The 14,762-nt window shown below is 44.5% G+C and overlaps 1 protein-coding gene across 2 annotated transcripts; it reads left to right on the forward strand.

Annotated features, from left to right (window-relative positions):
• Positions 1-6,899: 6,899 nt before the first annotated feature.
• LOC121549216 (prostaglandin E2 receptor EP2 subtype-like) lies at positions 6,900-9,020 on the forward strand. 2 transcript variants are annotated; one of them, XM_041861068.1, is made up of 3 exons: positions 7,701-7,784; positions 7,873-8,014; positions 8,275-9,020. In XM_041861068.1, the coding sequence occupies exons 2-3, from the start codon at positions 7,937-7,939 to the stop codon at positions 8,587-8,589; spliced, it is 393 nt and encodes a 130-aa protein (XP_041717002.1). In that variant the 5' UTR covers positions 7,701-7,784; positions 7,873-7,936; the 3' UTR covers positions 8,590-9,020. The 2 variants fall into 2 exon arrangements, with proteins under 2 accessions (XP_041717001.2, XP_041717002.1); XM_041861067.2 differs by having other exon boundaries at positions 6,900-8,014.
• Positions 9,021-14,762: the final 5,742 nt, after the last annotated feature.

Below are 14,762 nucleotides of genomic sequence, written 5' to 3' on the forward strand. Positions count from 1 at the left end.
GGGCTCACCAATGCCCCCGCAGTATTCCAAGCCCTGATTAATGATGTTCTCCGGGATATGCTTAATCTGTTCGTCTTCGTGTACCTGGACGATATCCTCATCTTCTCGAGGTCACTGAAGGAACATGAGGGGCATGTTAGCCGGGTTCTCCAGAGGCTCCTTGACAATCACCTCTACGTTAAGCCTGAGAAGTGTGAATTTCATGTTTCTCAGACTCAGTTTCTCGGGTTTATTGTCACTCCCGGGCACCTAGAGATGGATCCCAAGAAGGTCAAGGCGGTCCACGATTGGCCCACACCTGCCACGGTCAAGGAGGTTCAACGGTTCATTGGCTTTTCTAACTTCTATCGGAAGTTCATCAAGAATTTCAGCTCGGTGGTAGCCCCCTTGACGACGCTTACCAAGGGAGGAGGGACCAAGATTCACTGGGGTCCGGAAGCAGCAGGGGCCTTCGAGGATCTCAAGCGCCGCTTCACTTCTGCTCCGATTCTGGTGACCCCTGACCCAGAGAGACCTTTCGTGGTGGAGGTGGACGCCTCAGAGGTGGGGGGTGGGAGCCGTCCTGTCACAGAGGGGTGCGGATGGGAGATTACACCCTTGTGCCTTCATGTCTCGCCGCCTGTCTGAGGCCGAGCGCAACTACCACGTGGGGGATCTAGAGTTGCTTGCGGTAAAACTGGCCTTGGAAGAGTGGCGCCATTGGCTTGAGGGGGCTCAACACCCTTTCCAGGTTCTCACAGACCACAAGAACCTGGAATATCTCCAACAGGCTAAGCGGATGAACCCTCGGCAAGCACGATGGTCCCTTTTCTTTAATCGATTCCAGTTCCTCCTGACTTACCGACCTGGCACCAAGAACGTCAAGCCGGATGCTCTGTCTCGAGTCTATTCTCCCGAGGTACAAGAGAAGCCCTTGGCATCGATTATTCCGAGGTCTAGGATCGTCGCACCTCTTCAGTGGGAACTAGAAAGAGGGGTACGAGAAGCTCTTGCCCATGAGCCCGATCCAGGCGGTGGTCCTGCCGGTCGCCTGTACGTTCCTCTCTCGGTTCGGGCCCGCGTCTTGCAGTGGGGGTCATGAGTCGCCCTTGACATGCCATCCTGGCAGTGCTCGCACACTGGAGTTCCTCCGACGGCGGTTTTGGTGGCCGTCCATCAAGAAGGACGTGCAGGTCTATGTTGAGGCCTGCCCTGTGTGCAACCAGGGAAAGTCGACACGCCAGCGACCCCAGGGACTGCTCCATCCCTTATCTGTTCCTCGAAGGCCATGGTCACACCTTTCTCTGGACTTTGTTACGGGACTTCCTCTATCCCAGGGCAACACCGTCATCCTTGTGGTGGTAGACCGTTTCTCTAAGGCTGCCCGGTTTATTCCCCTGCCCAAGCTGCCCTCGGCTAAGGAGACTGCTGAGCTCCTCATGAACCATGTCTTCCGGATATTTGGCATTCCCCTGGACGTGGTCTCTGACCGAGGTCCCCAATTCTCGTCCCGGTTTTGGGGGGCCTTCTGCAGGCTTATTGGGGCCACAGCCAGCCTATCGTCAGGATTCCATCCAGAGTCTAATGGCCAAACGGAACGGATTAATCAGGATCTGGAGACCACCCTGCGGTGTATGGCGGCCAGTAATCCCACGTCTTGGGCCACCTATATCATTTGGGCTGAATATGCCCACAACACCCTCCAGTCCTCAGCCACCGGATTGTCCCCCTTCGAATGCCAGTTCGGTTACAACCCTCCATTATTTCCAGAGGAAGAGGCGCAAGTTGGTGTTCCCTCGGCCCAGCGCTTTGTCCAACGCTGTAGGCGGACCTGGAAGAAGGCCAGGTGTACCCTCCTTCGGACCTCCCAGAGATACCAAAGTCAGGCTAATCGCCACCGCCGGGACGGCCCCTAGTTTCCGAGCTGGTCAGAGAGTTTGGTTGGCCACTAAGAACTTGCCCCTCCGGGTCGAATCCAAGAAGCTTTCCCAGAGATACATCGGCCCTTTCCGCATTGCTAGAAAGGTTAACCCTGTTTCGTATCGTTTAGTTCTGCCTCGCTCCCTTAGAGTTAACCCCACTTTCCATGTTTCACTCCTTAAACCTGTCTTGTCTTCTCCTTTTGCCCCCCACACAGACCCCCGCCACCTCCCAGGATCATAGACGGCCAGCCAGCCTACACAGTCCGCCGGATACTGGACTCCCGGAGGGTCCAGAACTCTCTGCAGTATCTGGTGGACTGGGAGGGCTACGGGCCAGAGGAGCGCTCCTGGGTTCCAGCCAGGGACATCCTGGACCCAGGGTTGATCCGAGATTTTCGCACCCTGGGGCCAGGGTGTTCTGGAAGGAACGTCAGGAGTCGTTCCTAGAGGAGGGGGTCCTGTCAGCTTCCTGCTTCCCCTGTTTGTCTCCTGGCCTCTAGAGGTCAGCTGTGTTCCCCTTTGCCTTAGTTCTTCCTCATGTGTCCTAATTAGCTTATCCAGGTCACCTGTGCCTTGTTTCCCCTTGTGTATTTTAGCTGTGTGTTTTCCCCTTGTTTCTCACTTGGTTATTGCGTCCTGACTGTGTGTCTCCTGCTTTGTCTCACCGTGTCTGTCCTAGTAAGTTTTTGAAGTTATCTTTAGTTCGTTTTTCTCCCCTCGTGGAGTTGTTTTGTTTTGCCTTCTGTTTTGGAACATTAAATCTACTTGCCTGGAGTATTGCCTTGGGTGTTTCATTTGGGTCCTACAACATCTCCTCTGTGGCTAAGGGGTGGTACCCCCAGCTCTACACTTCTGAGACCGGAGTTCTAACCCGGATTGTGACAGTTAGGATCCCCATGCCAAGGCATCAGCTAGTTTTCCTGGGGGTCCAAACAGTGTTAAAACACAAATAGACACAAATATTTTTTTCTCCTCTTCCACTCTCACTTTACAGAATTAAAAATTGCAATATTTTGTCTTTCATAATTTGGTCTGTTATGCATTGATATGAAGGTTTCAGAATTTGTTGTTGCCATCCCTTGGTTTGCTAATCTTGCAAATGAAAAAGTCATTAAAGTAGTTGGGAATATCAGAGGGTTTTGTGACTAATGAGCCATCTCAATCAATGAAGGGTGGAGCTGGGTTTGAGTTTTTGCCCAACATTTAATTTAAGGTGCTCCAAAGCTTTTTACTATCAACAACTGTACTTGTTTCACAGTACAGTTTCTTCTTTTTATTCAGTTTAGTCACATGATATCTCAATTTGCAGTACGTTTGCCAATCGGTTGTGCAGTCAGACTTATTTGCCATGCTTTTTGCCTCATCCCGCTCAACCATACAATTTTTCAATTCCTGTGGGACCTTATATAGACAGGTGTGTGCCTTTCCAAAACATGTCCAAACAATTGAATTTACCACCAGGTGGACTCCAATCAAGTTGTAGAAACATCTTAAGGATGATCAATGGAAACAGGATGCACCTGAGCTCAATTTCGAGTCTCATAGCAAAGGGTCTGCATACTTGTATTTCTGTTTTTAGGTTATCATAAATTTGCAAAAAAATCTAAAAACCTGTTTTCACTTTGTCATAATGGGGTATTGTGTGTTTATTGATGAGAAAGAAAATGCATTTAATCATTTTAGAATAAGGCTGTAATGTAACAAAATGTGGACATAGTCAATAGTCTCAATACTTTCCGAATGCACTGTAACCAGGTAGGTACACTGATTGCATTAACCAGATTGTAGTCTAGGTTAGGGACATATTGTGACCTTGTTTTTCAACTGTTACTGCAGTAGGCTAGGCCAGTGTTTCCCAACCCTGTTCCTCCAGTACTCCCAACAGTACACATTTTTACTGTAACCCTGGACAAGCACACCTGATTCAACTTGTCAACTAATCATCAAGCCCTCAATGAGTTGAATGATGTGTGTTTTTTCAAGGGCTACAACGCTGGGCTAGGCCACAGAGTGCAATAAAGTATACGCTATTTGTTCGTGCTCCCACTCAATTGTCCCCAGTTACGCTCACAGATAATCCAACACCCCCCACTGAAAACCTAAAAACTTGTCACGTGTGTTTGTATATGAAAGCAAAAAGGAGAGAGGGAGAGACTGTTTGAGGCCACGGTGTTGTGTGTGATTGAGAATTTTGTATTAATCAAACACCTGAAACAGCTTTTTCCTGCAATCTACAGCCATAATCAAAATGCTTGATTCTATTTATTTTCTGTGTATCTAAGCATACCTCTTGAGCTGTCTGTATCCTCCTGACTGATGGGTAAAAGACTGAAAGGATGATGGGAGCAGAGAGAGAGAGAGAGAGAGAGTAATGTTTACTGTTAATATTTATTGTTTATTTCACATTTGTTTACTATCTACTTCACTTGCTTTGGCAATGTTAACACACGTTTCCCATGCCAATAAAGCCCTTAAATTGAATTGAATTGAATTTGAGAGAGAGAGAGAGAGAGAGAGAGAGAGAGAGAGAGAGAGAGAGAGAGAGAGAGAGAGAGAGAGAGAGAGAGAGAGAGAGAGAGAGGAGAGAGAGAGAGAGAGAGAGAGAGAAAAAAAGAGAGAGAGAGAGAGAGAGAGAGAGAGAGAGAGAGAGAGAGAGAGAGAGAGAGAGAGAGAGAGGAGAGAGAGAGAGAGAGAGAGAGAGAGAGAGAGAGAGAGAGAGAGAGAGAGAGAGAGAGAGAGAGAGAGAGAGAGAGAGAGAGAGAGAGAGAGAGAGAGAGAGAGAGAGAGAGAGAGAGAGAGAGAGAGAGAGAGAGAGAGAGAGAGAGAGAGAGAGAGAGAGAGAGAGAGAGAGAGAGAGAGAGAGAGAGAGAGAGAGAGAGAGAGAGAGAGAGAGAGAGAGGCTAAAACGAAATAGCACAAAAGGTTGAGCCTCCCTCCTCTCCAACTGTGGTTCTTTAATTACTGTGAATTATGTGGTTTCTGGGTGAGTGAGAAAGCACTTAGAGAGAAATCTGAATGAAAAGTAGTTATTAAATGCTACCATGTTTATTTGATGTCTGTTTGCCTTCCAGGCTCATAGTCTCAGTCAGATACTCAACATGTCCCATTGGTTCATCACACCAACAGAGGGATGAATGTACTGTAACGTGGTACATCAACTTCCAAAAGAGGCCTTGGTCTCAATGGGACTCCCTGCTTAAATAAATAGAAAATAAATAATAAATATAATGACCATGACACCTCACACACAAAATACACTTAATATAACCCTGTAGCACTGCGAGCCCATGTTGGAGGCTATATCAATATCCACTGAAGAATAACCTTTCCTATTTCAGTTGTCCAAGGTATCTGTATGTCTTTACTGTTTGTTGTCTGACTGTAAGTCGCTTTGGATAAAAGCGTCTGCTAAATGGCTTATTATTATCTTGAGTAAAGTCAAGCTGAACAGCCATAAGCGTTTCTCGAAGTTGACAATAACCCGACTAAGACCGCCATCTAGTGGAAAGAGTCTAGAACAACAGCCAACTGCTGAGTTGAATTCTGCGCTTACATTTACATTTTAGTAATTTAGCAGACGCTCTTATCCAGAGGGACTTACAGAAGTGAGTGCATACATTTTCATACTGGTCCCCCGTGAGAATCGAACCCACAACCCTGGCGTTTGACCCGCCATGCTCTACCAACTGAGCTACACAGGACATGATTCATACATCATGGATTTAGTCCCAAAAAAACAGGCCTCAGATATATTTTAACTATCTGGAACTGTATTCATTAAGGGTCTCAGAATTGATCCTAGATTAGCACTTTGATGCTTGATACGGCCACAGATCGATTCACTTGTATGGATTGGTTGACCGTTTAGATATAGAACTGATATGGTCTGTGGTTGACAGTCTTACCTGAGGGACACAGTGAGATGGGATGACTGTGATTCATTCCATACAGGTGAGACATTTGTCTAGGCAGGTACTCCTCTGTCAGATATTTAATTATAACTATAATAATCATAATAATATATGTTATTTACTAGACACTTTTATCCAAAGAGACTTACAGTCATGTGTGCATAACTTATCTTCTACCTTATCTTCTACCTTATCGTCTACCTTATCGTCTACCTTATCTTCTACCTTATCTTCTACCTTATCTTCTAACAGAAATATCACTCACACAACAGAGGACGAAACAGAAAAAAAATCTGATAAAACTGCAGTTCCTCACAATTAAATGACAGCTCTTAATAGAGATTGTTTAAAAAGAAAGACCAGCTCTATAGGACATTAAAACGAATCGTTTTGAGCTGATAGGAACTCCAGGCCTTTGAAGGCCTTAGAAAAGTCCCTAGTTGTGGATCTCATCAAGGAGTGTTTCATTGTGGCTTTGTATGAATAAATACAAATTAAATACATTATTTTCTGCCTTATATTCTACAATATCTTTATACATGATCTTTATTCATCAGGAGTCATGACAAGCACATCACTGAAAGAAGAGTAGGCTGGTGAGGGGATGTCGGCTCATAGTAATGGCTAGAATGGAATAAATGGTATGGTATCAAACACATGGAAATAATTTGTTTGACGTTTGACACAGTTCCATAAACTCCGTTCCAGGCGTTCCGGGCATTACTATGAGCCCCTGCCATCAGCCTCCACCAGCGACCTCTAGGCCTATACAAAAGAGGGCTACATACAAAAGTGGCATTTATCAGGCAGACCTATAATAGTGGGCCTAAACAAAAAGCAAATGAAATCCCAGGGGATTTCCAATCTTATAAAAAAACGAAACCATGGGTAGTGCGCACTTCTCAGTCTGAGCAGGCTGACAGTAGTCATATGCCACGTTCAAAACAACTGGGAACTCCGGGTTGGGTTTCCGAGTAGGTTGACTGTTCAAATCGATTTTGTCCAGTTGGAGCAATTTTTTTTTTTTTTTCGATTTCCCAGTTGTTTTGAACCCTCGGAAGTCGGAGATTTCAGAGTTCCGAGCTCCCAGTTGTTTTGAACGCTGCATTAACTTATACTCATGCGTTGTAAAATCTGGAATACGTCAGCAACGCCTTGGCAGAGGAACGTGCCCAGTGTGTGACCACACTACACTCAGTGCAGGAAACCACATGGTTGTGTATGAGAGTTGTGGGTGGGACTGAAAAGACATCAGAGTTTTTACTGACACGAGATGAACCGCATTTCTTATGTCATTCAAAAAGTTGGATGGGGACATTGCTCCTTTGTGTGCACTGATCTGAATAAAAGTACAATTGATCAGGTCATGCACTTACCGCTTAGTGGAGTAGGTTATGACAATTTTTTATGGATTACAAAAATAATATTACCTGCCGTGACAGTGTCACTGTCTCTTCCGGAAATCTCTATATGTCCGCGGCAATGTTCTCGGCGGGAGTTCTGGGCAATTTAATCGCCTTGGTCCTTTTGGAGATGCGGCGCCGGCGGCAAAGTCCATCCCTGTTCCAGGTGCTGGTGACCGCGATGGTGTTTACGGACCTACTGGGTACTTTCTCCGTCAGTCCTCTCGTACTAGCCTCTTATACACAAAACAGGACCTTGGTGGGTATGAGTGAAAACGGAGCAGTATGCGCCTATTTTGGGTTCAGCATGACTTTTCTAAGCCTCGCCACTTTGGCCATTCTGTGCGCCATGGCTTTGGAGCGCTACCTCTCCTTTGGACATCCGTACTTTTACGAGCGCCACTTGAGAAAGCGCTGCGGATACATCACCATTACACTCATCTACCTGATCTGCATCTTTTTCTGCCTAGCACCTTTCGTGGGTTTTGGAGATTACGTTCAATATTGTCCGGGGACTTGGTGCTTCTTTGACATGATCCAAACCGAGACCAAACAAAAAGTATACGTCGGTGTGTATGCGTCATTGACTCTCATCATGATTTCGACCACGGTGGTTTGTAACTTATCTGTCGTCTCCCACTTAATTATGATGTATAGGAGGTGTAAAGCGCGCCGCGGTGGTTTTACGCGACGGATACGGTTCTACCAAAGATCCCTCTCCATGACGGAGGAAGTGGAGCATCTTCTGCTTTTGGTGTTCATAACGGTGGCTTTTGTTATCTGTTCGTTTCCTTTAGTGGTAAGAGCATTCGTTTTGATGTGGCTGTTCTAAGTGTTGAAAATATTGATCCACAGTCTAATGTGCAGTGTGTGTGTGTGTGTCCTCCCTCCCTTCACTCAACCCAAACATCTCTTCATCTCTTCTTCAGATATGCTACAGTTCAAAATGGCCTGTAATAGATCATAATGACACTGTCTTACTTGATATCCATATTTTGTTGATGTTGAAATTCTGAATAACTGACTGTGATGCTTTCTCTCTTTGTGTCCCCCCTATAGCTCCATGTGTTGGTCAACCTCACGGGCGTGTCAAAGCCGAGGTATGGCAATGATCTTGCTGCTCTCCGCCTGCTGTCCTTCAACTCCATCATCGACCCCTGGCTCTTCATCATCCTCAGCCCCTCGGTGCTGCGCTTCCTCTGGAGGAAGCTGACACTGTGTAAGCCCCCTGAGGCCCCCACATTCCACCAGGAAAAGCCTCTCCCCGTTGGGCTAAAACTCTCTCCTCCAAGCCCACCCATGGAGCTCCAAAACAACGAAGTACAGAGACATTGTGTCATGCATATGGACCAGGGGGCCAATGGCCCACTCTAGAAGCAATATGGTAATGGGACCATCAGGAGCCTAAGTGGACACAGGAAGTGATTTGTCAGACTAGACATCCACTGGTTGAAGGGACCCGCTTACACAGTGTGTACTTGCAAATAAACATTTAGTGAAGTGCAGCATTTTCACTTACTGACCTCCCATGACAGGAGGTTGGAATAGATTGAGGAAGAGATCAGAGGTGTGGACGGATGCGGTGCTGACATGTGATACCCACACAATATGGATTTGGAACAGGACTTAGCATTTTGAGAATTCATTATGTGTCTATTTATTTTATTGCTTCATTATATTTATATACAAGCTTTATGATCAGCACTTCATAGGACTGAAATTCTAATTTGCCCAAACTCCTTCTGGACAAATGGGTCCAGTATTTACTGTATTTATGAAGGTCAATAAACATGATCTAATCTTAAGCCGTCTTGTGATTGGAGAACCAAATAAAATGTCCATGTATTATATTTAATGTTTACATTCAATGTTTCAGTATCAGAACCCAAACCCAGCTGTCGTCGGGGCCCGTATTCATATGGTGTCTCACAGCAAAGGAGTGCTGATCTAGGATCAGTTTCGCATTTTAGATCATAATGAATAAGATTACATGGACAAGGTGAACCTGATCCCAGATCAGCATTTCTACTCTGAGAGGCTTTGTGAATATGGGCCCATGTGAGATGACAGCCATAAGCCTGCATTCATGTGAGTGTGTGCGGTAGATCACTGGGGGACACTGCTCTTAATATACTCTTGTAATGCACATACTGAAGCATGCATACTAGACATGCTTGTTGAGGACAGATGGCCAGGTCACCTACATGGGACTCGAAAGCCGACAGACCAACTGTTAAGGCTGGACGCTATACAGTCCCAATCCTGAGAAGTTAGACACAGCTGTGGCATTCTTAACATTTACAGTGGGGAAAAAAAGTATTTAGTCAGCCACCAATTGTGCAAGTTCTCCCACTTAAAAATATGAGAGAGGCCTGTAATTTTCATCATAGGTACACGTCAACTATGACAGATAAATTGAGAAAAAAGAATCCAGAAAATCACATTGTAGGATTTTTAATGAATTTATTTGCAAATTATGGTGGAAAATAAGTATTTGGTCACCTACAAACAAGCAAGATTTCTGACTCTCACAGACCTGTAACTTCTTCTTTAAGAGGCTCCTCTGTCCTCCACTCGTTACCTGTATTAATGGCACCTGTTTGAACTTGTTATCAGTATAAAAGACACCTGTCCACAACCTCAAACAGTCACACTCCAAACTCCACTATGGCCAAGACCAAAGAGCTGTCAAAGGACACCAGAAACAAAAGTGTAGACCTGCACCAGGCTGGGAAGACTGAATCTGCAATAGGTAATCAGCTTGGTTTGAAGAAATCAACTGTGGGAGCAATTATTAGGAAATGGAAGACATACAAGACCACTGATAATCTCCCTCGCTCTGGGGCTCCACGCAAGATCTCACCCCGTGGGGTCAAAATGATCACAAGAACGGTGAGCAAAAATCCCAGAACCACACGGGGGGACCTAGTGAATGACCTGCAGAGAGCTGGGACCAAAGTAACAAAGCCTACCATCAGTAACACACTACGCCGCCAGGGACTCAAATCCTGCAGTGCAGACGTGTCCCCCTGTTAAGCCAGTACATGTCCAGGCCCGTCTGAAGTTTGCTAGAGTGCATTTGGATGATCCAGAAGAGGATAGGGAGAATGTCATATGGTCAGATGAAACCAAAATATAACTTTTTGGTAAAAACTCAACTCGTCGTGTTTGGAGGACAAAGAATGCTGAGTTGCATCCAAAGAACACCATACCTACTGTGAAGCATGGGGGTGGAAACATCATGCTTTGGGGCTGTTTTTCTGCAAATGGACCAGGACGACTGATCCGTGTAAAGGAAAGAATGAATGGGGCCATGTTTCGTGAGATTTTGAGTGAAAACCTCCTTCCATCAGCAAGGGCATTGAAGATCAAATGTGGCTGGGTCTTTCAGCATGACAATGATCCCAAACACACCGCCTGGGCAACGAAGGAGTGGCTTCATAAGAAGCATTTCAAGGTCCTGGAGTGGCCTAGCCAGTCTCCAGATCTCAACCCCATAGAAAATCTTTGGAGGGAGTTGAAAGTCTGTGTTGCCCAGCGACAGCCCCAAAACATCACTGCTCTAGAGGAGATTTGCATGGAGGAATGGGCCAAAATACCAGCAACAGTGTGTGAAAACATTGTGAACACTTACAGAAAACGTTTGACCTGTGTCATTGCCAACAAAGGGTATATAACAAAGTATTGAGAAACATTTGTTATTGACCAAATACTTATTTTCCACCATAATTTGCAAATAAATTCATAAAAAATCCTACAATGTGATTTTCTGGATTTTTTTTCTCATTTTGTCTGTCATAGTTGACGTGTATCTATGATGAAAATTACAGGCCTCTCTCATCTTTTTAAGTGGGAGAACTTGCACAATTGGTGGCTGACTAAATACTTTTTTCCCCCACTGTATTTGAATTTTTAATCTGTCCTTTTACACTAAGCCATTCCTCAACAGTTACTCAATCGTTGATTTAGTTGTAATGTGTGATGATAAGATGGGTTTCAGCTTGAAGTACTTACTCATACCAGTAACTTTCAGTTCCAAACAAAGGCGTTGGCTTGTCTTATTCATAATGTACACTGCACAGACAGGTTTTGACTTGTTTATGTCATCCTAACTACGGCTGTGACATATGGCCACTCAAGTGTTCCTGTAATTCTCCTTCATTTCCTGACATGGCTTTTCTTAAAAAAAAAAGATTAATGTTATTTTCTTCAAAGGTGTGCCTACTCTTCCATTGTTCTATTGATTTTCAGTCATTCCGAAAGCCCTGCATCTATATTCATCCTTCACGAGGGAAAAGACCAGCAGGGCTTCCAGTGGCAGTGATCTGGTTGAATGACTGTGTAAGACTGAAATAGCCATGTTGTCTATTAAACCAGAGTGTTATTGCCCTTAAGGCAGGAAGTCAGAGGGAGACGGTGTCTGCGTCCCAGAAGGCATACTATTCCCTTTAGAGTGCATTACATTTGACCAGGGCCCATAATGGAATATGTAGTAAATAGGGTGTCATTTGGCACGCACACACCGTATTCAGATTAGTTTGATTAGATTCACTCCACTGCTTCTGTATTTAATTTATGCTCCGTTCCCATCATTGATGGTAAGTCCCATGTCCTTAAGATCTCCGCTCGCATAAGAAATGTGTTTTCTGCTGGACTTTCAGTCCCTTATGAATCTAGGAGGGAAACACTTACCTTTGATTGTTTGACTATTGCATTGAGCTGACATTTTGGCACATCTTTGCTAGGTTAGTAAATGGTACAGCTGCTCTTTGTAAAAGTGGATATTGTTAAACTGTTCTCATGTGTGTGCCACTGTGTGTGGGTTTACTGTTTACATTTATTGGTCTGAATTTCAGTAGCCCGTTGAAGTGAGGGAGAGATCGAGCTAATATACTGTGGTTTAGCTCCAAAGCTCCATACGTATTGTACTGAATCTCTCCAAATGGTCCTTTTTTGATCTACAGAATGAAGAAAATAAGTCAATAATGTCTCCAAGTGCAACAGTATATTATGCTATATACTAACAGTACACTTCCAGGGAGGATGCATGGTCATCTCACAACCAGATGGTTTGGTTGGACTGATCCAACATAGATAAACATAGAATTGGACACAGATCCCACTTACACTAACAAACACAGACCGCATGTACAAACATATTTTTTAAATGTAAACGAGGACATAGGATTTCGAAACACAAACAGGAACTCAGAACTTTATTTTCAAAGGGATCTGAGATTTCATTGCAGTGAAGCTGACATTTTATTGTATTTTTTATGTTCATATCAGTTAGATTGGACAGCTCACAGAATGTCGCACATCTTATGAGGATAACAAGGAACAGACAAGTAAGAACAAACAAAAATAGCCCAGGACATTCCTGTACATGCAAAATACAACACACTACATGATATTTTAATAATAATAATATGTAATTTAGCAGACGCTTTTATCCAAAGTCACTTACAGTCATGCGTGCATACATTTTTACATATGGGTGGTCCCGGGGATCAAACCCACTACCCTGGCGTTCCAAGTGCCATGCTCTACCAATTGAGCTACAGAGGACCACAGTGTAAGTCAGTTCACAGTTTAGGGCCCTTATTCACAAAGAGTAGCAGTGGTAAAATTAAGATTCTATGGACAGCTCTGTGACTGAGAGACTGGGACACTATAAATACGGGTCCTGAGATTTAAAGATTTGACCTAGGTCTAATATACCGTAGGAGTGTATTTTTACGTTGATCAAGTACCATGTCCATGACCCCACAGGAAATTTCCCACAGGAAAGTTTTTTTAATGCTTCCGAGTTGAGAATATTGGCAGCGTCAAGGGACCAAATATCTGTAGAGAATTAACAACACATGTTTGATTTGCAGAGGGGTTGTTGAGTTGAAGCTTCTGTGGCGCTTGCTTCTCTGTCTGTCCTCATTCAAATTGAATTCTTTAAAAAATTCAACCCTTATTTTACCAGGTAAGTAGACTGAGAACACATTCTCATTTACAGCAACAACCTGGAGAATAGTTACAGGGGAGAGGAGGGGGGATGAATGAGCCAATTGGAAGCTGGGGATGATTAGGTGGCCATGATGGTCAGATTGGGAATTTAGCCAGAACACTGGGGTTGACACCCCTACTCTTACGATAAGTGCCATGGGATCTTTAGTGACCACCCATTTAACATCCCATCCGAAAGACAACACAGGGCAATGTCCCTAATCACTGCCATGGGATATTTATTTTGACAAGAGGAAAGAGTGCCTCCAACTGGCCCTCCAGCACCACTTCCAGCAGCATCTGGTCTCCTTTTCCAGGACCAACCCTGCTTAGCTTCAGAGGCAAGCCAGCAGCGGGATGCAGGGTGGGATGCTGCTGGCTAAAATGGAATGAGGGGGTGCCGCCAGATGGATGCTGCTCATTCTCCTCATTTGGAGACCAGCTGACTATGGGGTACCATTATGGGGTACCATTACTTACAGGGGCATCATGCACCCCAAAAATCTGAGGGGGCACAAAGTAAGTGAGGATGGCTGGGGGGTGATCCGGAGGGGGGCTAAGTTGGAGAATTTTGCCTTTTTCAAACAACTGAAACAGCTTTTTCCCGCAATCTAGAGCCATAATCATTATGCTTAATCCTATGTCAAAAATATGCATATTTTTTCTGCATATCTAAGCATACCACTTTGGCTGTCTGTATCCTCCTGACTGGTGGTTCTTTATTAAAGAAACAAAATATTATTCTCTGCATCTCTGCTAAAGTCTGGGTAAAAGATTGAAATGAATGTGAGTCTTATTCAGTACATTTAGTTATTGCTAGCTTTTCTAAAGTCTACCAACCTTGCCAGCAGACATGCGAGTTAAGATAGTTAGACAAGCTAGCTACTCTTGGTAGCTACTCTTGGTAGCTAGATGTGATGTTAGGAGATTGGCTAGCTAGCTACTCTTGGTAGCTAGATATGAGGTTAGGAGATCGGGAACCTATCTGGGCTAGCTAAAGCCAACTTCATAAAATTGCTACGTGGCTAGTATTATTATTACAGAGAAAATAATATAATTTTTTTCAAATTATTTTTTAACAGGACAAATCTGAGGGGGTGTGTGCCCCTGTGCCCCCTATGGGCATGACACCTCTGATTACTCAGTATAATCTGTAGCTTTTTAGACAAAGACATTCCAATGAAGTGCTGGGGCGGCAGGTAGCTTAGTGGGTAAGAGCGTTGTGCCAGTAACCGAAAAGTTGCTGGTTCTAATCCTCCTGTAAGTCGCTCTGGATAAGAGCGTCTGGTAAATGTAAATGTAAAGTGCTGCTTGCTGTGTTTTCCATTGAAACCTCCCCTGCAGAGCACTAATGCAGCGTGGCAGCCCAGAGGTTGTTTGTGTAACTAGGGAGGAATGCCAGAGCTTGTGCTCTGCAAAACCACAGAATCTCATCATAGTAAAAGGTCCCATTTATCAGTAGGCCTATACCACATCCTAGAGTTTTTATATCTAATCTACAGCATAAAGTATCAATTATATCAGACACCACAGAGCTCTCTGTACCCTAT

Source organism: Coregonus clupeaformis, chromosome 33 (assembly GCF_020615455.1).
Source record: "Coregonus clupeaformis isolate EN_2021a chromosome 33, ASM2061545v1, whole genome shotgun sequence".
In the NCBI taxonomy this organism is placed as follows: Eukaryota; Metazoa; Chordata; class Actinopteri; order Salmoniformes; family Salmonidae; genus Coregonus; species Coregonus clupeaformis.

What these genes read in the sequence shown, in the direction of transcription:
- LOC121549216 (XM_041861067.2), top strand. Translation starts at nt 7,220, where the DNA reads ATGGATTACAAAAATAATATTACCTGCCGTGACAGTGTCACTGTCTCT. An exon ending in TCTGTTCGTTTCCTTTAGTG is followed by an intron (nt 8,015 to 8,274) that starts GTAAGAGCATTC and finishes TCCCCCCTATAG; the next exon opens with CTCCATGTGTTGGTCAACCT.